This window comes from Haemorhous mexicanus, chromosome 2 (genome assembly GCF_027477595.1).
Source record: "Haemorhous mexicanus isolate bHaeMex1 chromosome 2, bHaeMex1.pri, whole genome shotgun sequence".
In the NCBI taxonomy this organism is placed as follows: Eukaryota; Metazoa; Chordata; class Aves; order Passeriformes; family Fringillidae; genus Haemorhous; species Haemorhous mexicanus.
Genome location: NC_082342.1, coordinates 35,008,376 through 35,034,328, shown reverse-complemented (window position 1 = coordinate 35,034,328; position 25,953 = coordinate 35,008,376). Strand labels below are relative to the sequence as shown.

General features: G+C 42.1%; 2 protein-coding genes across 3 annotated transcripts in view; both read left to right on the top strand.

The window, feature by feature from the left end:
• Nucleotides 1-2,081: 2,081 nt before the first annotated feature.
• KCTD14 (potassium channel tetramerization domain containing 14) lies at nucleotides 2,082-8,379 on the top strand. Of its 2 annotated transcripts, none has more exons than XM_059838424.1 (2): nucleotides 2,082-2,390; nucleotides 5,402-8,379. In XM_059838424.1, the coding sequence occupies exons 1-2, from the start codon at nucleotides 2,322-2,324 to the stop codon at nucleotides 6,071-6,073; spliced, it is 741 nt and encodes a 246-aa protein (XP_059694407.1). In that variant the 5' UTR covers nucleotides 2,082-2,321; the 3' UTR covers nucleotides 6,074-8,379. The 2 variants fall into 2 exon arrangements, with proteins under 2 accessions (XP_059694407.1, XP_059694408.1); XM_059838425.1 differs by having other exon boundaries at nucleotides 2,086-2,381.
• Nucleotides 8,380-9,517: 1,138 nt separating this feature from the next.
• INTS4 (integrator complex subunit 4) overlaps nucleotides 9,518-25,953 on the top strand; it is a 32,795-nt gene continuing 16,359 nt past the window's right edge. The window contains exons 1-14 of the mRNA XM_059838403.1: nucleotides 9,518-9,625; nucleotides 10,431-10,625; nucleotides 12,551-12,668; nucleotides 13,356-13,462; nucleotides 13,668-13,853; nucleotides 15,074-15,124; nucleotides 15,762-15,850; nucleotides 16,107-16,227; nucleotides 16,741-16,812; nucleotides 17,825-17,999; nucleotides 20,086-20,291; nucleotides 22,579-22,721; nucleotides 23,670-23,785; nucleotides 25,630-25,763. Of these exons, the coding sequence (XP_059694386.1) occupies nucleotides 9,572-9,625; nucleotides 10,431-10,625; nucleotides 12,551-12,668; nucleotides 13,356-13,462; nucleotides 13,668-13,853; nucleotides 15,074-15,124; nucleotides 15,762-15,850; nucleotides 16,107-16,227; nucleotides 16,741-16,812; nucleotides 17,825-17,999; nucleotides 20,086-20,291; nucleotides 22,579-22,721; nucleotides 23,670-23,785; nucleotides 25,630-25,763 (1,767 nt within the window). The 5' untranslated portion in view covers nucleotides 9,518-9,571. The remainder of the gene's footprint in view (nucleotides 9,626-10,430; nucleotides 10,626-12,550; nucleotides 12,669-13,355; nucleotides 13,463-13,667; nucleotides 13,854-15,073; nucleotides 15,125-15,761; nucleotides 15,851-16,106; nucleotides 16,228-16,740; nucleotides 16,813-17,824; nucleotides 18,000-20,085; nucleotides 20,292-22,578; nucleotides 22,722-23,669; nucleotides 23,786-25,629; nucleotides 25,764-25,953) is intronic.

Below are 25,953 nucleotides of genomic sequence, written 5' to 3'. Positions count from 1 at the left end.
AATATTATCTGAAACATCTACATAAGCTAGACCACAGAATGGGATTTGCAACCCTTAGACGTCCAGGACACACAGATCTTCCAGCTCTCCCTGTTTTCCAGTAAGAATTAATCTCTTAAAATTTATTGCAAGTCACAAAACCTGGGGTCCCAAGCATCCCTCACTGGTGCATCAGCACTACCAGTTCTGCTGATCTGGTAAAGGGAAAATTCAAGCATTTCTATTCAAAGCAGCTGAGATAACTCAGACAGAGGTTATCATTGAGGATCCCTGAGGATGCTTAAGAGAACCAAAAGCAAAATATAAGATGGCTTCAATGATAGGTTTACCCAAATGCGCAAAGCATTCAAGAGTCTGGGCCCAGCTTTGATGGAGCCTTTCATGAGGACAGGCTTCAAGGGAAGTCAATCAACCTAAATTCTAACTGTTTTTCCCTCTGTGCCTCAAGCTCCCACTCAGATCAATCCTGTCCTCTGAGAGGATACAGATCCAGCAGAACCCCTGGGGTTTTCAAAAGCAAGAAAGCTGGTGTCCATGAGCACAATGCAGATTTTGTGCAAATTATTTCCTTATATACCATGCTGTCAATTTTCATAGTTAACATCTCCCCAGGAAGATTTTTAAGAAGTGTTGTATTTTTGTATTTGTCTGAGCTTTTTCTTTTGGTTGCTGGCAAAGAGAAGCATATTGAAACAAAAGAGAGTGAGGCAAGGTTGGTAGAGGGGATAACACCTTTTATTAGACCAACAGAAACTAGGAAGAAGAATGGAAAAAAGACCCCAAGAAAGCTGAAGCAGAATCTGACAGAAATGGGAATGCCTCATGTGCCCTAAAACATGGATAGTTTTATACATCTGTATCAGCTGATCTAATAAAAGATATAATCTCTCATTACAAACATTAAGTTACTTCTCTGGACAATCATGCCCATGGCAATTTTGCCACCAGAATGAAACAATGACACAGAAGTGATGAGTGCCCTGAAGACAAATATGGAAACAGCAGTGCACTTAGAATCATCTGGAATGAAATAAAGGAGACCCTGAAGGGCTGTGGTCTGATTCTGGAGAGGTTATTTAGGCTCATTCTGATGTAATAAATCTGTGTTTAATAAATTAACACAGACAGAGAATCATCATAGAATCATAGAATGGTTTGGATTGGGAAGGAACCTCAAAAAGTATCTAGTTCCAACCCCACCAACCCCCGACCCCATCATAAATAGGGACATTGGGGTACAGACTTCCACTAGAACAGGTTGCTCAAAGCCCCATTTAACCAGGCCTTTAACATTTCCAGAAATGGGGCATCCACAGCTTTCTCAACCTGTGCCAGTGTCTCACCACCCTCAGGGTAAAGAATGTCTTCCTTATATCTAATCCAAATCTCTCCTATCTTCAAGCTGTTCCCCCTTGTCCTGTCATGATGAGCTCAGACAAAAATTCACTCTCCTTTTTTTATAAGTCCCCCTTTAAGTACTTTCAAGTTCACCTTCACTACATCCTTTTGAGTGTTTTGATTTTGTGATAGTCTTACAACCACTAAATCTCTGGTGCTGTCCACATTCTATATTTGGTGGATACAGGATATTAGAAAACGATGTCATGCAAAGATAATAATAAAATATTTATGGCCAATTGAAGAGTTTATGCTCAAGCAGAGATTCAGGTTTGGTTTTATTTACCTTGCACAAATTACTCAGTGCCCAGAGATCGTATGGGTGAGGAAGAAAACGCCACCACCTTGGACAGATTCTAGACACCCTGTAGATCTGTCATCAGTGTGAGTGAAAAATGGGATCGGTGAAATTGTTTGGGATAAAATGTGCTTTAAAGCAGCAATGCATGGAGGCCAAAAAGCTGTGAAAATGTTTACTGGTTTTGATACAACCAGTTGTCAAGGCAGAGGTGGACACAGAGGCACACCTCACAGGGCTCACTGGAGGTGCCTCCCTTGGAAGGGATTATTCAGCCCTCAGTCACCACTCGAATAGCAGCACACGAGGTGTGTGCTGGCAGCCAGCCCAAGTCCACCCTGCGCCTTGCTGGTTGCCAGAAAACTAATGAGCAAATACTTCCGCTTTCAGGCTGTCCCCTCCCCTCTCCCTACACCTGCAGCTAGAACCGGGACTCTGCCTGGGACAAACTGGAACCTCCGTGGCAGCAGCTGGGCTGGGAGCGGGGGAAAGCTGACCCAAGGAAGAAAGACCAAGTAAAAGAGGATTGGAGCACAGCTAGGAGCCATCCTGTGTGGGGGGGGTAGGACACCAGCACTGAGCAGCAGGTTTTCCCAAACAGCTGAGTCGTCAACTCCTGGGGAAGATGAGCATTTCATCGGAGCACAAGCCCCTTGGAAAGCAAGTCACCGGCAGCCTGCATATGGTGAGTAAGGTGTGTCCTCAAGGACATAATTCCTCATGCAGGATCAAAGCACCCCTGTTGGGCTACATTCAAGTGGGTTTTTTTCTCCCATATGCTAATCTGAAGACACCAGGCCGCACCAAATATATCCTTAAGAATATTCTAGTTAAAAAGCTGTGCCTGTGTGCACCTGTTGTGTTACAGGAGGGCCAGGTCTCTCACAGGCATGCAAGATCTGACAACAGCAAATTACCAGAGAGGTTCTTCACCTTTGGCAAGATATGGAATTCAATTAATATGAACTTTAATTAGTCAGTTCCCTAAATAAAAGCCTGTTGTAGGTTTTGGGGTTTTCAGCAAGTCTTATGAGTCTATAATGATGCCAAAGCCACCCTGTGTTGTTGACATGCAGGATCATCAGGTGGGAGCAGCAGTTTTTCTAGCTATAAGGAAAATTAATGGCAGTCTCAGACAAGCAGCATGTTACTAGGTGGAAATCAGTGATGAGATTTTTTCTTTTTACTCTTCTCTGCCCTCAGTCTATTGCTAACCAGTTTGTCTTCTTGGCTAAAGCTGAACAATCTATTCTCCAGAATTCTCTGTTTTAAGAAAACCCAATCTTCCTACCTTGCACTTTTCAGATATAAGTTGCAAAATGCTTCCCTATGGAAGTAACTGTTTTACAGATTAGTAAACAGGGGCACAAATAGATGGAATGACTTTCCTGAGTGTCACCTTGCTGGCTAATTACAGATCTGGGAATCAGCTGGTGCCAGTACTTCCAGTCCACTGGGAACCACTTTGATGGCAGGCTAAAACCATTAATCAAGATGCAAGAACATGAAGTTAGTTGGGCTACTGTATTAAGAAATAACATGTTATCCATTTGTATTAGTGACAAAGAGCATGAAACATCTGACCTGCCATCTGAAAAAGGAGTAAAGGCTCAAAAGTCTGAGACTCTCCTGTCAAGTGATCCCTGGTGGGGAGTGCTGTTGGTAGCTCTTGGACTAATAGCAAATCTCCTAGGGAGAGACTTGACTATAGAAACAGCTTTGGGCTGTGTTTTTCAGTAGGTGGAAATCACAAGATAGTCTCAGACAGAATAGTACTTCTCTTCTTGAACCAAGTATAAATGATTGCTCTTGAAATGAAACTATCTACGCTAGTGCAAAGCAATATTCCAGCGGGGTCTTTGGCCTGAATCTCCTGTTCCTTCCCTGGCTTGCTTAGGGTCTGAGCAAAGTTTTGCTAAACCTGATAGTTTGCTCCTGTTTAAAGGGAAGGTCTCCCATTGCACCAGGCTGTCTGTTCCTAGTCCCATCCTTTTGTCAGCTCTGTGCTTGTTAAATCCTCTGTCAGCCAATACAGCTCACTAAGATGACAGAGAAGCAGAGCTGGCATAAGGTAAGCAAGAGAGCACACAGAAAGGTACAAGAACAGGACAGGGCAGAAGAGCCCCCCCTTCTCTTGGTGCGTGCTGTGAGATCAGCTCGCGTCATTCCATGGGTCTGTACCCATGTGATCCAGCTAAGCACTTAAGTACACACTTCACCTGAGGCATGTGACCAGCAGCACTGAGGCAGCTCCTTTCATGATCCGATCCAAGAAAGTGCAGGTGAGCTCCTGGAAAATAGCGTTGTTTATTGACTCACGCCTTCCCAATGGCAGGTGTGGCCCTGGCCTGGCTTGTGACTTGCATTACAGTAGTGCCAGCAGGAGGAAAAGAAATGTCTTCTTTCTTTCTTCCCTTTTCTTCTCATCTGCTGAGTACTACATAAAATGACCAAATGCAAAGGGAAGCTAGTAAAATTTTTCAGAACTGAATGTACAGGAAGGTCAATTTAAAAAGTCCAGCTTTCCAGGTATTCAGGCCTCCTTCAATTCACACAATGGTGTTAATACAGAGGGTTGAAAAATGCAAACAAACACACAATCTTTACATTTTTCCCTCTTAAGTCCATGTCGGTTGCATGAAATATCTCCTTTACTTCCTAACTAAAGCCATCATACGTTTTTAGGTGCTTTGCTAAACAGCTTCTGTCCTACACCTCTGACATGATGGATTTTTGTGTCTTACTTCAGTGTTTGTACCTGAACCAGATGAGTGCAAGCCAATTCCACCTATTTATCAAGTTTAAAGAGCTTTAGTTTCTCCTTAGAAGAGGAAAGAACAGTTCAGATTATAAAAATGAAGTGGCTCAGCTGTGGGCTCTATCTTTGTCCCTCTGCCCATGGGGTGGCTGAGAGCTCATGTACCGCTCTTGCTGTAGGCGGCCCACAGGGACAATGCTTGTGAGTGACTTTGGAGATCAATCCTGTAGTCACTCCCAGCTTTCCTGGGCAGGGTACTTCTTTTCCTTCTTTCCCACCAGGAGAATGACACTTTCCTACATCCCAAAGATGAGGACTTAGCCATTTGGAAATGTCCAAGTCTCTGCTGCTCTAGTGGTGAGAGCTGTATTAGCATTCTGCATCTGCTTTTTGCAATAAATCAGGTGGAGGTTCCCATCTGATACCCACAAAATGGGAGCTCATACTGCTCTTCACACCATCATTCCATCCTCCAACTGTAGTAATTACATATCCTCTGAACAGAGAGAGACATGATTCTCCCAGGATTTTAGAAGCCTTGGGAAACTTAGAGGAAAGAATTCAAACAATTATTATCTCTCTTTCTGCAACTATTGTTTATAGATATGGTTCTCCAGAGTGTGCTATTCATAGTTCACCAATAGCACACTCTGGAGAACCATATCTATAAACAGTGAGAGAAAAAATCTAAATCTATAAATAGCAAGAGAAGATTCCTAAAGGCAATCAGATCTTAGGTCCACCATTGTTTCTATAAGAACTGAAAATTTCTAAAAATAAAGTGTCTTTTCATGCCTTCTGATGATGGAGTCTCTGTATAACCTTTGGCAGTCCCCGATACCCCTTCGGTGATATCCAGCCACAATCATCTATCTTTTCCTTGACACTTCCATGTTGATGACCTCAGACTGATAATGCACATGGCTTTTTTCACTTTTTTTTTTCAGTTGTCACCAATTGTGGAGTTAAATGTTGGCGGGGAGATGTACACGACAACACTGAGCACCTTGAAGAAACACCCTGGCTCCAAGCTGGCAGAGATGTTCACTGGCCAGCCCAAACTCAGGACTGACTCTGAAGGGAGATTCTTCATCGACAGGCCAGGCACCTACTTCAAATACATCTTGGAGTACCTGCGCAGTAACCAAGTGCCCACCCAGTGCATCCAGGACGTCTACAAGGAGGCGTTGTTCTATGACATAGAGCCTTTGATCAAGCAGCTTGAGGACTCCCCACAGATCTTTGGGGAGCTCGTGGCAAGGAGGCAGTTTCTGGCTCGTGTGCCCAACTACAGTGAGAACATTGAGCTGATGATCCGCATCGCGAGGGCGGAAGCGGTTGCATCCCGACAGTCCAGCGTCATCGTATGCGTGGTCAGAACCGAGGAGGACTCAGCCAGGTGTCAGGATGTCTTGAACAGTTTGGACATGGATAAAAAATCCGTGGTGAAGTTTGGCCCCTGGAAGGCTGTGCCCAGTATTTCTGATCTGCTGGACTGCATTCAAATGGATATTGAAGCCAAAGGGTATAAAATATCCTTTCAGCCCCACATTGCTGAAAAAGGTTTTCGCTTCAAATCACATGACTTCTTCTACAAGTTCCTGTTCACCTGGTGGTAGCAAAGTGTCACCATTGTTAGGGAACATCAGAAAGCAATCACTGGAACAATTTAACCTGGACTGTGGAGAATAAACCGTGAGCTACCAGAGGACAGGAAGAAGTGCACAGGCCAACAAAAGGATCTCCTTTGGCTGTTTTCCATATCAAAGAGCCACTTTACTTGGGGTTTAGGGGATAACTTTTTTGAGGTTTTAAAAGGCTCCAGAAAAAGGAGGATTTTTACTCCTCAGTGTTGCTTACTATTCATCCAGTTCAAAGACATGGATCTGTAAATTGAGCCAACCTCACTCAACCTAAGGCAAATGAATAATCCCAAATATGTCTCGTGGACATGTAGAGTTGCTCTCTCAGTGCAGGTGGGAACAGGCTGCACATGTGGAAATCCTGACTGAAACAATGATATTACCACATACTCAAATTAAATTTGGTTTCTAAATGGGAAGGCAAAAGCTATTCTTCTCCCACCTTTCTACACTAGAATCTGGGTTAAAAGGAAGGATTCAATGTCCTATGATTGCTTCTTCTTTCTCCAGGAGACAGCCTACTCTCTAGTCAGTGTATTTATTACCATTATTTATTATTTGTTATGAAGGAAAGACAGAGAACCTCAGGATCAACAAAAGGCAAAAATACCATCACTGATGTGAGGAGTTTATAATCTAAGGACACACACTCCTCTTTCAGACCACACAATCTTAATCTTTTTCTTATGACACTCATTATTATGATGATGCTATTTCTAACTATATAAGCTCCTGGAAGAATTGGGAAAACCTGCCATGATTTGGTGGGAAGGAAGTGATACTGAAGCAACAGCCTGCAAATTCTCTTTTACCGAACACAAGTTGCATTCCACAAGGTGTTTTAAAAAATCTTAGAGTTTGAAAGTTTATTTTTATACTGGAAATGGCTTGGGTTTAATCACTTTCAGAATCATAATGGCTGATTTGATAAAGACCATATTTCCTTTACTTCTCTGAAGATGGATTTATTCCAGTCAAGGACAGTAACCACAGAATCATAGAATGGTCCCTGGGATTTCAAATAAATACATTTTAAAAAATTTTTGAATGATGCAGAAGTGCTTCATTTACTGGCATTTTCCCCTCAAGATCCCTGAATTCTAAAGACCTGAAGTTTTGTCTTTAGGGTAACAGATTTGAGCCATTCCTAATTAAGCAGTGTTTCAGATGTGCTTATCCTAGCATGGACCTCCCCCCAGTGACAGTCGTGAGTCACTCCAACTGCCCTGCAGTTCTGCTGTAGGTGTGAAGGGACTCTGAGATCTCTCACATTCTTAGCCTCGGTAAGAATGGACACAGTCAGTGTCTGAGGGGACAAAAGGGTTTAGGAAATAGGCTCTTTTGATCCTAACCAAGTGGTTGGTGCTGCTCAGCCTGGAAGAAGAGAGATTGAGGAGGCCTCCCAGTAGACAAAAGGCTGCTTTAAAGAGATCTGTTTCACTTTGTACATACTCAGGGTGGGGAAACTGGCTTAAGTCGCAACAACAGAGATGAAAATTAGATATTAGGAGAGGAAAAAAAAAAATCTCAGAATAGAATAGTTAAAGCCTCACACCAACCAACCTCTTAAACCTATAGGACTGCTGCCATGAGAAATTTTAATTGGCACACACTCGAATCCTGGGCTCAGTTTGAGGCCCTTCACTCCAAGAAGGACACTGAGGGCCTGAAGTGTCCTGGGTGTAGTATATGATGTAGATAATTCATGCTTTGGAAATTGTATACAAATTATAAAGATCCAACCATGCATCTGACCCCCATGGCCAGAAGCAGGGCTTTTCATTTCCAAAAGATTTCCTGGACTTGCCCACATAAAATCATGGCCATTAACGAGTGAATCAGTCTTTCCTGGGCAATCAGCAGCCATTTCTGAAGAATGTCCAGAACATTCACCGAACAACACCTGGGAGAGATTACACTGAAATAGCTTTGATGTCTTGCCTACAGCTGAAAGGAAGACAATTTTGAGGAGCCCAGACAGCCATCCAAACCTATGGACTGACTTTTGTCCGGGACTGCATCTGGATAGTTCCCGTTATACATATGTAGGAACGTACAGAAATCTTAGGTCATTTCTGCTCCAGGCAGAATAGACTGTATATACGCTGGATTCCTGGAGCAGTTGGTGTGACACTCTGGGGAGACGCTGACACTACGTCAGCCTGACCCAAGTTCACCCAGCGTCAGAGTCTGGGGTTGACGCTGTCTTGGCTGTGGCTGTTTTATAATATTCTATTTTTTTGGTCGTCGATCTAATAAATTTATAAATATTTTTTTATAAATTTGGCTGCCGATTTGATAATTTATGACATGGAGAAGGGCAGTGGAGGTGGGGAAGAGTCTGGAGCACAAGTCTGATGGGGAGCAGCTAAGGGAGCTGGGGGTGTTCAGCCTGGAGAAAAGGAAGCTCAGGGGATCCTTGTTGCTCCCCACAACTGCCTGAAAGGAGGCAGTGGCCAGGTGAGGGAGGGGACAAGAGAAATGGCCTCAAGTTGTGCCAGGAATATCATCAGGAAAAATTTATTCACTGAAAGGGTCGTCAGATATTGGAACAGGCTGCCCAAGGAATTGGTCGAGTCACCATCCCTGGAGGTGCTCAAAAAATGTGTGGATGTGGGACGTGGGGACAGAGTTTAGTGGTGGGCTTGGCAGTGCTGCGTTAATGGTTGAACTTGATGATCTCAGAATTTTTTTCTGACTTTAGTGATTCTACGATTCTGATGGAAATAATTTTTCTAATTATTCTCAATTAATTGTTTTAATTAATCATAAGCAGTATATTATTTATTAGCATTGTATTGGTCTTAAGTCACTTTTAGCTAGAACGTATGTAAGTTTCTTTACAAAAACTGTTATTGTTAGAGTTTGATTGGGAAAATCATTGAAACTTTAAGTTTTGATAAACTAGCCCTGATATGCTTTGATGAAGTGAGAGAGAGATGTATTTCTGAAAGTGGACACAAAAAATGCAGAATTTGTAGATTACATGGAGATTTTGCAGAAACCAGAAGATAACTAAGGCTCTTCAGTATGTGCTGTAAAATTCCGTACCTGGGAAAAAGATAGCAAAAATACTGAGAAATGGGGACTGATTAACGTGAGAAGCAAGAATAAATAACCAATAGAGGACAGAATACTAATTAATGACGAGAATTATACAATTTAGAACCCATGAACATTCATTTCTTTGTTTGCTAAAAAAGCAGAAATAGGTAGGAAAGTCGGCTTAAAATCGAATACGAGTGAAACCTGGGGGCACTTTTTGCGGGAACACCGCAGGGCAGCCGCCCTGGGGCGAGTGGGTCTGCCTGAGGGGCGGGCCCAGGCGCGGCCGCCATGTTGGGCCCGCGTCCCCATGGCAACGGGAGGCCGCCGGACCATCGAGTGCGGCCTCCGGGCGGAAAGAGGGGCCGCGCCTCGGGCCCCTCCCCGCGGCAGCTCTATGGCTCCTCTTCCGGTGTGCGCGGCGGCGTCATGGCGGCGCATCTGAAGAAGCGGGTGTATGAGGAGTTCACCAAGGTGGTCCAGGTAACACTTACCCCCTGGGCCAGGATGGACGGCTCCGAGCTCTGCCGTGTGGCGGGAGGTGCTGGCGGGTGAGGCGGGGCTGTGGGGGAACCCGCCGGTCCAGCCGGGCGCCGAGCCTGGGAGCGCCGCTCGCTCGCCAGACGTCGGGGCTGGGGCGGCCTCTGAGGGGTTGGGGAGGAGTGGGACGGGTCGGCCCCGAGTTTAGGAAGGCGGGAGCTGCCGGAGGGGAGAGGTCTGAGGGAAGGTTCCCCTCAGGATGAAGAGAGGTTGTGGAGTCTCCCTCGCTAGAGATACTCAAGAACCGTCCGGACGCAGTCCTGTGCAGTGTGCTCTGGGATGACCCTGCTTGAGAGGGAGGTTGGACGAGATGACCCGCTGTGGTCCCTTCCAACCAGACCCATTTTGTTGATTCTTTGACCTGAGCAGCGCCGGGACTGATGCTGGGAAGAGGAAGCATTTCCCAGCCAGCGACTGGGAAAGGAGCTACAGCGCCTTTCTGGGCTGCTCCAGGCCAGTGGGAGTGGGAGAAGCCGGTGTTCGCCCTGGATTAGTTGTTTGGTGTTGGAAGCAGCAGGATTTGACCCAGCCTAGGGTGGGGAGATGCCGTGTTTCTCGGAGACAGGGACTACCTGGGCAGGACAGTAACAGCCACTGCGGTCTGAGCATGGGTGTCTCCCTGAGACAGATGAAGGAGGGGCTAGTGACTGCCCTGGGACATGGGAGCTTCCTTAGGCCTCCCCGTGTTCAGTCTGGGGAGGAGTGGGTCTGGATACCTTGTTTCTGAGCCGTGTCCCTCTGCCCACAGCAGCAGCATGAGGACCTGTCCACTAAGAAGCTGCGGCTGACCAAGCCCAGCAAGTCAGCAGCACTCCACGTGGATCTGTGCAAAGCCACCTCACCTGCAGATGCCTTGCAGTACCTGCTCCAGTTTGCCAGGAAGCCTGTGGAAGTGGAGAGTGTGGAAGGGGTTGTCAGGATCCTGCTGGAGCACTATTACAAGGTGGTGAAGCTGGGAACCAAACATGCTTGCTCCTTCTGCTCCTGTTTTCTTGGTGTGGGATGTTGAACAGGGGCTCACAGGCTCCTGTGTTGCTGACTCAGTTGCCAACAGCCTGGGCTGAGAGTGAACAGCTGTAGCCCTTGACCCAAGTGATTTCTGATTGTGTTACTTGGTCCCTGTGCTGATGGTTTCAGCATCCTGTGACAAGTTTTCCCTGCTCATGGCCTGTGTGGAAGTTAACTTGGCAAGGGACAAAAGACCTGTCAAGTTTTCCAGGGAGCCCACTGTCTAGAGCTGTTTCAGCTTTATCTAACACTTTCCTGACTGATGTGTCCTTACCTTATTCTTAGTTTTCTCTGGCAGTGGAGAAACCTTTTAGCTATTGGTTACGTGGTAAAAACCAGCACTTTTTAAAATCACAGAATCATGAAATGGTTTGGGTTTGAAGGGACAGAAAATATCATCCACTTCTGACCCCTCTGCTAGGGCAGGGACACCCTCTGTTAGAGTAGGTTGCCCAGAGATCCATCCAGCCTGGCCTTGAGCACTTCCAGGCATGAGGCAACTTCCCTGGGCAGCCTTCTCTGGGCCACTGCCTCAGTGCCCTCTCAGTGAAGAATTTCTTCCTAATATCAAATCTGTGAAAAAACTGTCAGGGATCAGTCTCTTCTCCAATTAGCAAACAGTAGAACAAGGAAATGGCCTCAGGCTGCTCCAAGTAGGTTTAGATTGGACATTGGAAAACTTTCCACACTGAAAGGACTATCAAGCACTGGAACAGGCTGCCCAGGACAGTGGTTGAGTCACCATCCCTGAAGGTATTTGAAAGATGGGTAGATGTGGCACTTGGGGGCACAGTTTAGTGGTAGACTTGTTAGCGCTGGGTTAAGGGTTGGACTTGATGATCTTAGAGGTCTTTTCCAACATAAATTATTCTCTGATTCTATGAAACACAGAGTTCCTGGTCAAATAACACTGATTATTTGTGCTTAAAGGTTTTTTTGTAGCTTGTGTCAGAAGAGAGACTCATGAACCTGCAGACGAGATCACACTGGCAAGAACACAGCCTGTTAGAGAATCCAGCTTTTAAAAATACTGCTTTTAAAACTACCATAGCTGACATTTTTTTTACTTACAGACAAAATTTACAAAAGAACTTGTTTCTTAGTACTCCATAACACTTAGACTTTCCCTGTTCATCCAGAAACTTAACCCTGAAAGCTGTAACTGCAGTGGAAGTTATGTGATGATTTATTGTTTGAAGTGTCATTGTTTAGTTTAAGATGGCCCTGTAGCCTCCTGCTCCTTCATCCCTATAGATTTTGGTAGGGCAGTCCCCATACAGTCCTGATGACGGTGTCCGTTGTTCAAATACAACTTCCACTCTAAAATAAAAAATGCTTCTCAGTTCAATTGGGAAAGGGACTACTACCTTGTGTGTCACATTTGTCACTTGGAGGCTGTGTGTGGCACTGAAGTCTCTCTTAAACACTTGACAGATAGAACAGTTGTAACTCTAAAATTTCTTGTTGAAAGATGGGATATTTGTTACTCTAATTTTTCTGCAACTCTGTGTTCATTGTTGCACAAATGCTTGGTAAGATCCATGTATGACATCCAGATGACTTTTTGCCTTTCTACTCTGCATTGGATATCCTTGGCAATGCAATGAAAGAGACCATCCAGTTATGACCAGAAGTCATGTGTGCATGAGTCTGTAGGAGCCTCAAAATAAATCTTTAAAATGCATGAACTTTTGAAATTTAATTTAAAGGAATATTAATTGATGAGGTTTACTTATGTAATTATCACCTGTGACAGCATTTGCTGTTTCTTAAATGAGTAGATGTATGTAGGTAATATATGATGGTTTCTTCTTTAATCTTACTGTATTGGGGGGTTTTTGGGTTGTTGTTTCCTTCCAGGAGAATGATGCCTCTGTAAGACTGAAGATTGCATCCTTGCTGGGGTTGTTGTCAAAGACTGCAGGGTTTTCCCCAGACTGCATTATGGATGATGCCATTAACACCCTTCAGAATGAGAGTACGTCTCACCTTTGATGTGGTGCTTGAGGTCAAGGTGGAATCATGCTGTCAAAGCATTTGGGACAGTGGCAAGGCCTTACATCTCAGGTGTATGATTGGGAATTGCTGCTTAGAGTATTTATTTTCTGGTTTTGTGGATCATGACAGATAACACCATGTTCTAAGGAGGAAAAGAATATTCTTCTGACTTGCCTGCTCTATATCTTTGTTCTAAAGGAGTGCAAAATTTGCTTTTGCATTTCCATCTGAGAGCTGTTGCCTCTGAGGTTCTCTGTTCTACAGGACAGTTTTGCTTAAAATGGAAATATGTTTGAAGAAGAGTTTTTTTATATTATACTAGAGGCCAGCTCATCAAGCTGTATCAACAGGAGTGTAGCCAGCAGGTCAAGGGAGGAGGGTGTCATACCCTTTTTTCAGCACTGGTTAAGCCACATCTGGAATACTTTATCCAGTTTTGGGTTCCCCAGTGCCAGATTGGTGCTGGTAAGGTTGGGTGAGTTCAGCAGAACCACTGAGGTGGTAGAGGACTGGAGTATGTGATGTACAAGGCATAGCTGAGGGAGCTGGGCTAGTTCAGGCCTTGAAAGGTTTCAGGATGACCTTCCAATGTGGATCAGTCTGTGATCCTGTAGCTAGTAAGAGTTCAGCAAAGTAGTGCATAGCCTTTCACTCTTCTGTCTTGCAGAGTCTCACCAAGTCCTTGCTCAGCTGCTGGACACCCTGTTAGTGATTGGCACAAAACTCCCAGAGAATCCATCTGTCAGGATGAGGCTGGTGGAGGTAGCCTGCAAGGTAAGGAGGCCTCCCTGGGCCAGGAAACTTTTGCCACTGCCACAAGAAAAAAAGAAAGGCAGTCAGTATTTAAATTATTTTCATTTTTCTCAACAAACTGTTACAATACTAAGATTAATAACTGCTAGGAAACATAGCACGATGTTTGAAAGGGTTGAAAGAAACATAAGAATCCAGTTACATCTGCTCATCTCTTGTTCCCCAGCATCTGACAGATTCTTCTCATGGTGTAAGGAATAAGTGTCTTCAGCTAATTGGCTGTCTTGGCCCAGTGGAAAAAGGTGTTGCAAAAGAGGCTGAAAGCCAGGCGGCCAAAGATGTCCAGAAGATAATAGGAGATCATTTTAATGATCAGGACCCTCGAGTTAGAACTGCAGCTATAAAAGCCATGGTAAGTGTAGCTGGTACCATGGAAGAAATGGTTTGTGGTTGTATAAGGAAGCTGAGAGAGGGCTGCAAACTAACACAAAGGTTTGTTTTAAAGATTATTTTAATAAACTTAGTAAAAGTCTGTTCAGTGTATCAAAATTACCTGAAAAAATAAGCTAGGTCTTGAAATATTTGAGTAACATGAGATCTCAAGGGGCATTTGAGTGATGCATAACTTCAGTTTCAGGTATAGCTGAAGAAGCTTTTCAACTTGTTCATTCTTTTGAGTGTGTGTAGGGTCTTTATTTTAGTGGCAAATTTATTTCTTGATTTACTATTGGTTACCAGAATAAACCACTAGTGCTCCAAAATGCAGTAGGTATCTGCTTATGATAAGAAACCTGTGTGATAAGTCCAGAAAGAATTTAGTTTGTTATTTTTAAAGCAAACATTTATGTTTTGCCTCATGGTTACATTCATTAGTATTCTCTAACTGTTCATGAGATATACTATATACTGGGTTTTTTTTGTGTGGGGACCCTTCAGAAGCTTTTGGCTTTGCAGAAATGCAAGCAGAGACCATGCATTTCAAAATATTGCTGAATGTGAGTTGCCTGTGAGTGTATGGGGATATGGAAGTTTCTCTATTACCCTTAAAGTTTATAATAATGTTCCATCTGCTGTGATGGTCAACAGGGATCTTTGAATTAATGTTATTAAACTCCGGAGAAAGAAGGAAGATCCATTTGAGGAGATCAGATTGCACTTGAATCTCTCTGAAATCTCCCTCTCCTGGAGGATGTACTTAATCATCCTTCTAAAAAGAAACAGTGTAGGACACGTTGCTGTCCTTGTGATTCGGTAACAGAAAGATTGCCAATGAATTTTCGTGCCATATAAATGCTACTTTTGGATTCATGTTTCGGGAATGGTAATAAAGTAATTAATTATCTATTTTAATTGTGGTTGGATATGGCTAACACTAAAAAATTATTTGAAGGTTGGGAGAATGAACAGGCAGTGTATTTGTATAAATTGTTGTCCGTAATCTAAGTATGAATGACTGTGAAGCTAAAAAATTATACTGAACTCAAGAATATTATTTGAAATATTTATGGTCAAGGTAATGCAGTATTTTAATTATAGCAGCTCAAACAGAAAAACTGTGGTGAAAATTCAGTCTGTGTCCCTTAAACCTGTACTTACACTTTCTTACATTGTTTTGGTTTTTTTCCCCTGTAGCTACAGCTTCATGAAAGAGGACTAAAGTTACAGCAAGCTATTTATAGTCAGGTAAAACCTTGTTTTTGTGTTGTACTTGTCTGCCCATCGTTCTCTTTGAGTTCTCTGGCAGTGTGTTTTGTGAGGAGGAGGGCACTGAGCAGAGGAGGAGTATTCTACACTTAGGTTGCAGATATTCCTTGTTTTTGTATAACAGTGGAAATAAAGGGATATATTGCATCCATTGTGCTTAAATGCACTAAAGCATATGCTTTTTTATATATTGTTTGTTGGGGAAGTGATCATGGGAAGGGCAAGGCATTGCATTAAAGTCATTCCTGTCATCTGGCAATCATAGTCTGGAAGTCTCCTTGTTTATTGGAGAGTACCCTTGAAGCTTGTATTTGTTTTATCAGTAAAGCTGTGCAGCTGCAGCCTGTATCAAATCAGTTCTATTGCAGACTCACATTTCATCCTTCTTGCATAGTACAGGTAATTCTGGAGTTTATAACATGTTCCTGGTTGACTTGATTAGATCTAGTCTGCCTGATCAAACTTGGAAATACTAGGGAGTAGCAGGGAAGACTGTATTTGTTTTGATTTTTAGTCTGTCCTGTCTCGTGGTAAGGATGCTGCTGAGGATGTGGGAAGTGAATGGCAGCTCAGGTGAAGATGTTTCAGGTATATTGGACTATGAATGTTTTTTCAGGCCTGCAAGCTGTTGGCAGATGATTATGAGCAAGTGCGCAGTGCTGCTGTTCAGCTAATTTGGGTCCTCAGTCAGCTTTACCCTGAAAGGTACGTCCTGCATGCACTGCACTCAAAGTACTGGCCAAGTAATCATCCTAATCCTGAGAGTTTGTGCTAGTAGATCTGAGGAGGAGCTGTTAGGAGACTGATGTGTACAAATGCTGATGCTTTATGAGAATGCACTGATGCAGTGAAGTTTTGGTTCCTGGTATTTTTGAACAATTGATAGGAAATCAGCATGGTTGTTTGTTGTTGATGCCATCCAGTATGGAGTACAATCAACAAACTGATTTCTCCATGTCAGTATCGTCCCAATTCCTTCTTCTAATGAAGAAATTCGCTTGGTTGATGATGCCTTTGGAAAAATTTGCCATATGGTTAGTGATGGTTCCTGGGTTGTAAGAGTACAAGCTGCGAAGTTATTGGTAAGTTGCATTATTTTCTTCTCTAGCAGAGAATAGTTTCTCTTAAGTTACTTGATTTTTCATATATATTTGGAAAAAAAAAAAGAATGGGAGGATGTTTAAAACAGTATAGGTTAATTTCTCCCAAAATTCTGAGGTGAAGTAAATGAGGGAGGTTGAGGAAACCCAACAGTTTTTCAGCTCAACTGTGCAGTGATTCTTCCCTTGAGAGTAGATGGTTGAACATTAAAGAAAAAACAAATCCTTGTCATAATTTCCTGCCCCTACTTCTCTACCACAAGACATGTGAACCAACTGAACTCAAGAAAAGCCACATTAATCTCAGTGGAAAAATAAGATGTTCTGATTCTTAAGTTCACTTTCTAGACTCTGACGTACAATAGTGTCAGGTATTGCATAAAGCTGTTAGAATGTGTGGATAAGATTGATTGCCATGTTGGGATAAGTCAGGAAATTATATGGTGCAGTTTAGAATAATCCTGTTTCTTCATTTTTATATCTTTTTCTCTTTAGGGTTCTATGCAACAAGTTAGCTCGCATTTCTTGGAGCAGACCCTTGACAAGAAACTCATGTCAGATCTGAGGGTATGTAAGTGTTTGGGTTTGTTTTCCTGTGTAAAGGTACTAAAATCCCACAAGATGTGTGTTAATACTGAGTGTGCTTGTTCACCTTGTCCTTGCCTGAGGGTTGCTGAGAGTTAATTGATGATGACAGGTTTTGTTTTAGATTAAAGTCAATTAGGCAATTGCTAGTTTTAGATTTCATTAACCAAGCATGTAAGAAACAGCTCTAGGCTATTCAAGTTTTGCAACAACTGAGAGGTAAATGTTTGTGGTGTTCTGATAGTTTTTTGGCTAAAAGCTTTGCCTATTGTATATGGAAAGATTGCATCCTGGTTCTAGGAGTAAGCTCCTGGAAACATCCTGCAACATCTGATCAAAAACCATCAAGATTTCAAGAAACATGAGTAGCTAAAGGCTACTCAACCCTGTGAGCAAAATTTTTCAGTAGCATTCCTTCCTTAAGCAGCATGTTCAAGGTTATGTTAATTTTTTTCTGTCCACCAAAGAATGATGAAGAGCTGCTGTTTTTTGTGTGCTGCTTTGTAAAGGCTGTTAAAGAAAGTGCTGTGCAGCTTTATTTAGAGTGTGTGGGAAAAGGAGGCAGACTAGCAAGCACACTGAATGAATATCCCACTTTACACATTGCTGAGCTCTGGATAGTATTGATAGCATTTAAGTATTTAATTGCAGCTTAACAAGTTGAAATGCAAAGTGATAGCATTTTTGCAGATCACTTATTGGCTTCTTAACTAGTTGGGCCTTTGTTCTGATCCAGTTTGGCTGTTTTTACAATGGATGTCTAAGAATATGTTAATTAAAATGTATTTGTTATTATCCTTTCCCTACATCAAAACTACAGAGAGTTACTGGCAGTTAGAAATAGCCATAGAAGAGTAGGTTTGTTTTTCTTAGCACTTGCATGTGTGTCAATGTCTAAGCCTCCAGCTACATCTATTTTCAGATCCAGTTTAATATTTTGTTCAGTCATCTTTTGAAGTTTACATGGTTGTAACTGAAATGCTTCTTTGGCCAGAGGAAGCGCACTGCACATGAACGAGCCAAAGAGCTCTACAGCTCTGGGGAGTTTTCAAGTGGCAGAAAGTGGGGAGACGATGCTCCCAAAGAGGAAATCGATACTGGTGCTGTGAACTTGATTGAATCAGGAGCTTGTGGGGCTTTTGTTCATGGCCTGGAAGATGAGATGTATGGTAAGTGTTAACTGGGCATGGAATAGCTAAAGGGGGGAGATCTGTGTTGGCTGATGAGCATCATTGTGATCTCTGATATGGCAGTTGTTTCAAAGGTACTGTAGTGTTGCACAGAATTTTGGATAGAAGGGTTCAGTTGGGTAGAAAAAGCAAATAACTTCCTCTAAATGGTAAAGTTTTAGTAACATATATGGTAATAAGTGGCTTGCTTCTGGTTTGCAGAAACCCACTGGGATTATTTTTTTTGTTGTTGTTGACTTGAATGTAACAGTTGCATGTGGACATAAATTGGCAGAGTTAGTTACTGCTGTTCAAAATTGGTCTTTTGTGAGCAGGAAGGAAATTCATAGAATCATTTAGGTTGGAAGATGCCTCTAAGACCATCAATTCCAAATGTTAACCAAACACTACCAAGTCCACTACTAAGAGCCATGTCCCTAAGTGCCACATCCAGATGATTTCTGAACACTTCCAAGGATGGCGATTCCTCCACTTCCCTGTGTAGTCTGTTTCAATGATTGACAACCTGAATGTTTTACATTTAAACCTCTCCTGGGACAGTGTGAGGCTGGTATTTGCTTAAACCATGAAAATTCCAAGCTCTGAATGTTATTTTTGAATTTGCTTTTAATGTTATTGGAAGGATAAGGTTAAGTTAAAACATGCAAAAACACCATAACAAAAATATTGTAGATTGTGTTGTAAAAGTGGGTTTATTGCTCCTGCAAATTTATGAGTCCTGCAAATACATGCATGTTTTCCCAGTAGCTAAACTCTCCCTGAAGCTTGAAAGTGCACCTTCTTTTTTTCCTGACTAACAATAAAAAATGTTTCACTGGTTCAGCCCCTTGGCCCAATGAAACATGTTATCCAGTTTCTTATGCCACAGGCCTTGTGTCTGTATGATGCTGTTGAAGAATGTGGATAAAATTAACAAATGTGAAATATACACAGATCTCTCTCTCTCTCTCCACTGCAGCATTTTTAAATACTGCTGAGCACTCCCTGACTGGTAACACTGCTTGAATTCCATGTTGTAACTTAAATCTGAATTAGTGTGTCAGCTTATGAGAGCAAAATCAGCAAAATGTTTCTCTTCTTTAATACCTGGGTCTTAATGACCATGGAGACTCAGAGCTGTGACGAAAGCGTCGTTATTGAGCAAGCAGGGGTCTTGCTGTCTTATGCATTTTTGTACTTGATCAGAATCCTGAGGAGTCAGATGAATTTTTTAAGAACAATAGGCCTAAAAGCTCCACACAAGTTCAAGTAAATGTTTTCAAGATGAGCTAATTTGAGTGAAAACTAGAAGTATGTTTAAAACAACAATGTTTTCAAGACATCAGATTAATTACCATTTTTCTGATGTTAGCACATAAATGTTAGGAAAGCTAATGAGGATGATTATAGGGAAGAGAATCTTATCTCTGCCTAACCTTGTTAAATTTGGGTACTCTTCAAATTCCTGCAATGTTTTACAGCATAAGTAGACTCAGGATGCTTTCTGATGTGTTTTTTTTTCTTTAATTCAAATAATTTTCATATTTAGGTGGTACCTTTTTCCTAGTCTTGAGGAAAATGATGTCAGAAAGCAGAAGACTTTCATTCTGTTAACTGCCAGAACATTGATTCTCTGGTGCTTTTCAGCAATTCATAAAGTGCTGCATAGAAGTTAATAATGCAGTGAAAGCTCCAAGCAATTAAAATGTCACAAAGAATAAAACAGGCACAGTTTAATTAACTAAATTAGTTTGCTTAAGATACCAGTGTTAATGCTATGCTTGCAAAACACAGTATGAAATATGCAGTATTTATTGATGGATTAGAGACCTGTTTTTCACCTGCAGGTCCCTTTTGCAGATGCTTATGGCAGCAGCAGGGGCTGTATCAGAAGTGAAACTTGATTTGAAGATTTGTCTGTGAAGAGGTCCCCAGTGGGTCCCTGCTGAGGCTCTCAGCATTTCCTTAGCATCTCCTCTCCTTAGCCCAGCCCTTGAAGACTACAAGACCTCACTGTTGGGTGAATGTCCTTAAATCAGACAGTTTTAATTAATTTACAGTGAATTCCCTGCTGCTCTTTTAACAGAGGTTCGAATTGCTGCCGTTGAAGCCCTGTGTATGTTGGCTCAGTCCTCTCCTTCTTTTGCGGAGAAATGCCTGGATTTTCTGGTTGACATGTTTAATGATGAAATTGAGGAGGTCAGATTGCAGTCAATACACACAATGAGAAAAATTTCCAACAACATCACGCTGCGGGAAGACCAGCTGGATACTGTGTTGGCTGTCTTGGAGGTAAGAAATTCTTGAGGAGGGCAAGAATTGCTTTCCTGCTTGCTTTGGGGTGCTTAATTATGTACTGCTAATCAGTCCCTTCTTCTGAGAGCAAACCCCACCCTTTTTTGGGGTTTTTTGACTCTTTGAACTCTGACAAAGGTTCTTAAAATCTGGTAGCTTGTAAGCACCAGGACAGCGGAATACTTCTGAAAAGGACAAATTTTAGATAAAAACTCTTCCTTTGATCACTGTGCTGTTGCCTCCATGTGTTTCATTCTGTCTTGTATTGAAGTCCAACACTCCATGCACTTCATGTTGCATGCAGTTTCATTTTCTTTCTGTGTCCTTGGTTCAGCTGCTTTGGCTACACCTTTGCTCACCAGGCAGAGCTGGCCATCTACATCTTTGCTCACCAAGCAAAACTGACCTGAGATCTTTTTTCTGTTGAGGGTGTTTGTCAGTGTGCTGTGCCGTATAATTTTGAGTTTTCCTAACGAGCATCCTCCCAGTCAGTGTTCAGCCAGGATTCAGGGAATAGCACGAGTCAGCTGCTCTTCTTGGTTGATAAGGTTGATCCAGGAAGAGATTTTGGCTGTAGGAATGGTACTGTGTCAAACTGTCCTCTCAGACCTGATTTATTTGCTGAGTTATAGCCCCTGAGGCATTTTTTTTAATCTACTACTAGTGGTAGGCAAATTCCTTCTTCTTTTGGGAAGTGCCTTGGGAGGTGCTGCAAATCCACTGTTTCAGTCTCTTCACCTTTTATTTCCTTGATCCAGGGCAGCAATTGCTACTTTCAGTTGTGCCTCAGGAAGTAGCAAACTAATTAAACCTATTTTATCAGTCTGCAACAAATGCTGTGGAATATGATCTGTCTTTGCAAATGCAGCAATGAGCTTTAGGTGCCTCACATTTTTGTCATTATTTACGTTTGTTTAAGGTGGGAACCTGTGCATTAAGGTATGAAAATGTCCTGGTTAGGCTGGGCTCTTCTGTGCTGACTTATCATGTATGATAAAACCCTATGTGTATTGTTGTTTATATTATCATAATTATCATCAGGCATTGAGGTAGCTTAAGTGTAGAATTATTAACATTTTAATGGATTTATCTGATTCTGAAATGCTTGGTGCTTTTCTGTAAAATCCATCTTCCAGTACAAAAATAAAGGATGTGGAAAAATACCATTAACTTTGCTGCCTAAATTAGTTCCAGCAGCATAAATATGGAGCTCCAGGGTGTTGAGGGTAACTTCGTTTTCACCCCACTGCTCTCAATTTATCAGAATAATTGTACCAGGTACTCCTTGCTTTTCTGACCAGACTTTGGAATTTGCTTTCCCTGTTGTCCTTGATCTCGGTTTCTGTTGCTCATCTGTGTCCCTTCATGGTCTTTTGCCTTGCTTGTCCCTGTACCACATTTCTGGTGGGTTTTGTTAGTGGTCTGGAGTATTTTATGTCTGTGGTCCTTCCAGTCCTCAGGGTTTGTCTTCTCCGTGGTCAGTCTGTCTTTGACCAACAAAAGCCCTTGGATCATTCAAGTGTGTTGGCTGTCATTTAAGAGCATTTACAAGAGGATTGCTCTTTCTTCTTTCTTGTGTAAGACAGTGATGAACGAGCTGTTGATACTTAGCAAATTATAATTTAGAAAAGGTAAAATCCACCATTGAAAAGCATCCAGTTCTTGTATCCTATCAAATTTCCACAATGTGTTCAGCAGCACCAGGCAAATGCTGATAGCAAGGAACTTGGTGATGTATGCATATGGAATGTCAAGGTGGTTTTTGGCAGAAGGAATGTGATTAATTCATCTGGATATTCTAGTCTGTCCAGGCACTGACATGTCAGTGCCTCCTCAGACCCTCTGGAGGCTAGTGACTGGGCTGAAAGCCTGTGGAATTGCGTTCCCTGGGTTGAAAAGGATAAAAGGCTGCAGTGAAAATGCTAAAACAATCTTTGGTGATTGTTTTACTGAGCTGCCCAACACCTTCCTTTTTTGTCACTGCAAAGATACAGCATCATGCAAACCAAGTAGTGATTTTTGCTCTGCTTGAGAGGTCAGCAGTGAAGCAGTTCCCATTCATTCCAGTAAAGTAAGCACGTAGGAGAATGAGACCAGGAGTCTCTGCAGCGCTTGCCTGGTCTGTCACTTCATCTGTGCTTAGCTCTGGTGACTAGAAACGGGCACTGCTGTTCGCAGACCTCTTTTACTAACTCAGCCAAGGAACAGAGGCTGTCACCTTGAAAGTAAATGTGTGTGTAGGCATGTTTTGCTCAGCAGTGTCTGTGTTGGGTTTTTATTTTAGGATTCTTCAAGGGACATTCGGGAAGCACTTCATGAACTGTTGTGTTGCACCAATGTTTCAACTAAAGAAGGCATCCATCTCGCACTGGTGGAGCTGCTGAAAAACCTGACCAAGTATCCCACAGACAGAGAATCCATATGGAAGTGAGTGTGTTCAGTGTCCTTGTGTGTCTGCTTACTTTCCTCTTCTTTTTAGTGAGGTGCTAGGAAATACTGGGCTTGCTAAGGAGGTAACAGGTATGGCAGGTGTACAATCCTGTTACTCTGTAAATATGTGCTATTCATGACGGGTGTGGAAACTCTGTGTTGTTCTTGCTTGTCAATGCTTGCACTGGGAATCCAGATCTGATGACCATTCCTGGAAATATGCCCCTATTCCAGGTACTCAATGCATTCACAGGAAAGATGAATTCCATTTGAAACCTCATCTCTTCTATGCAAGTGTTTTTGCTCACTTGACATTGTGTTAAATAGTAATATTTACCAGCAGTTGACTGTATCAGTTGTGATAAGTGGATTGGCCATGTGGCATTGTGCTGTCAGAGGAATTTTTCTGTCTAAGTAAAAAGAAGGAACTTTTGCAGCAGATTTTTTGGTCGTTCAGTGGAAGCAATAGAGGGAATGGTGCTCCACACACATGGTTTGAGGTGTAAGATATCAGATATCTTAGATATTACTGGAAACACTTATTTTAGCCTGCTTTGACTTCCAGTGTACTTTTACATTGTTTTTGGAGTTTTAGGGTTTTGGAGTTTTACCTCCTAGCTTCCCTATTTCTGAAGAAAAAAAAAATGCACTCGTTCATTAGTCTTTAGTATAAAAGCTTCCTGGAGTGTATAACTCCAAGTGTTAACTATTTTGTAGACACTTTAAATTAAAAAAAAAAATTACTGCTTGTCCTTTCAGTTTTCTCAGATCCTATAAAATATTAAGGCAAATGGTCAGTTGTAAAGAAACACTGAGCTTGGACAGCAGGATTTTCTTGCTGACTGTCTAAAAGTGTTGCTGCAATATAAAGTAGTAATGCTTTAGAATGCTGTATTTTGAAAAGTGCCTGTTTACTAACATATATTTCAATCTGTTTACTTCCAGATGCTTGAAGTTTCTGGGAAGCAGGCATCCCACTTTGGTGCTTCCATTAGTCCCAGAGCTGCTGAGCACACATCCGTTCTTTGACACTCCAGAACCAGACATGGATGACCCAGCCTGTATCTTTATTCATGAAGCCAGTTGATAATTTTGACTGCAGTAGATTTTATTCATGATTTCCCGACTCTCACATTTCTTCAGCCATTTCTCCCTGTGGCAGACAAACAATCCTGTGCCTCTTTCTGAATCCCTTTGCACTTAGTTTGTTACTCAGCAAGTGATGGAAAAACTGTTAGCTGGAACCATCTTCATAAATATCAGTGGACTATAATTGGTCTGTTTTTTATGCTGTGCTGAATAATCAAGCAATTTGTCAAGGTTTAGGCTTTGTAGATGAGCCCTTTGATGTCAAAGCATTTGTCTAGTTTGCATTAATTTTGAGGATGCTTTAGCTTTTAAATAAGAAGAATGTTTTTTTCTGTCTGTTTTCTTTTTAGTTAAAACTTTTGTTGTGCTCACTGCTGTGCAGTTTATAAAACAGCACCATCTCTAAGTTCAGCAGTGCCTGAATCCCTGTAATGCTTTGAATTTTTCATCTTTCTGAAATAGTTCAACATCGGAAATCCTTATACTATTGTTAGCTCTTCCAGTGCTTTAGAATACAAACAGTTATTGATACAACATTCTCCTCAACAACAGGAGATGCCTTGGAAATGCATTTTTCCATTGTTATTCCCCTTCTTCCCTTCTGTGTGATAGCAGAACATAATGTTATTTCTGATGCGTGCTGAGACACATTGGACTGGAACCTTCTTCTAGAAGCTGCTCCTTATTTTTCTCTCCAGTCACAGGCCATTGACCAGAAATTCTATACAGATTAAATGAATGCCTTGTGAGATTTGAAATGAGTTGGAATCAGGTGGAGAGAAATTAATCTGTAATTACATGGTTTAGTAATAATTTGAGAAAAGTTGTCCTGTGAATTGAGAATTAAAGGAACATTGCAGGGAGAAGAATGCTGTTGTTTAACTCAATGCACCTTCCTGCCAGGAACCACAGAATATTATGTTAGAGAATGTTTTGGAGGTAACTTGCCACCAGATTTTACAGAGGCATATTATGTGAAGATAGGCATGTGAGCCAGAAGCTGGGGTAAACCTGAATAGCATGTTTCCAGTGTAAACTGATATTTAAAATGTAGTTTTGTTTGCTTCAAAGCACTTAGGAAATTTGAATCAGAGGTTACGCTTGGGATCAGCCCTGTTGCAGGTGTCAGCCATTGGGCTAACTTTGAAAGCCTTTGGCTGCTCTCTGTTTCTGCAGGTCTCAGATTGTGAAAATGTGTTTTCTACTTCAGAATTATCTTTCCGTGTTTGATTCTTTGGGTTGCTTAAAGTCTGTGCATAGTGATATTTTTCAGGGCATCTTAGGTAATGCATTAATTTTCAAAGACTTGGCAGTAAATGTATAATTTTGGATGCTGTTAGGGCACCAAAAAACTTGAGCAACCTGGTCTACTGGGAGGTGTCCCTGCCCGTGGCAGGGTGGGGTTGGAGCTAGTGGTCTTTAAGGTCCCTTGCAACCAAACCACTCTGTGATTCTGTGGTGCAAACTGGTGAGCACAGTGTAAGCTGTGAGGAAGAGTGAAACTCCACCTAATGCACATGTTCTGTGTTTGGGATCCCTGGCTCCTTTCCTTTGTGTTGCTTCTGAGCCATCCCGTGTTGGCAGTAACTTCCTTTTTCCAGTATGGCTCACCCTGTAATGTTTGCACTTCGTACTTGATTTTCATCTGCTCAGACAGCTGTTTCTTCGGGTTTTGCTCAGTATTTTCCAACCATAAAGAACTTCCTAGACAAATCCTTGCCAAAGAAAGGGTTGTTGATGACTTATTTTTACTTCCCATCCCTAAGGAGCTCTTCTTGCTGTTTTTCATTTTTCTTTAACAATCCATTTGCAATAGACATTGCTGTTCTGGTTCTGATTTTTAATGCTGCTAAAAGTTGCCCAACAATGCCTGCCCTGTTCTCTGACCATACATTCAGACATTACGCGTATCTTCGGGACAGTCTCTCTCACCTGGTCCCTCCATTAAGAGTAAGTTGAACTAAGTAAGTTTGGTTTGGACTTTGACACCTGTTAGAAATATTGCCAGTCTCTTTCATGTTTGTCTTTGTGTACTACTTAGATTCTGAAAGGTTTTTCTCCTGTGCACCACGGGAATTAATATTGAAATATGTGCATTTAGGCAGGAGAGACAAATGTGAAATTGTTACAATATGGAATT

Coding starts and splice junctions, on each gene's coding strand:
- KCTD14 (XM_059838424.1), top strand. CDS start 2,322: ATGAGCATTTCATCGGAGCACAAGCCCCTTGGAAAGCAAGTCACCGGC. Junction 2,391..5,401: donor GCCTGCATATGGTGAGTAAG/GTGTGTCCTCAA, acceptor TTTTTTTTTCAG/TTGTCACCAATTGTGGAGTT.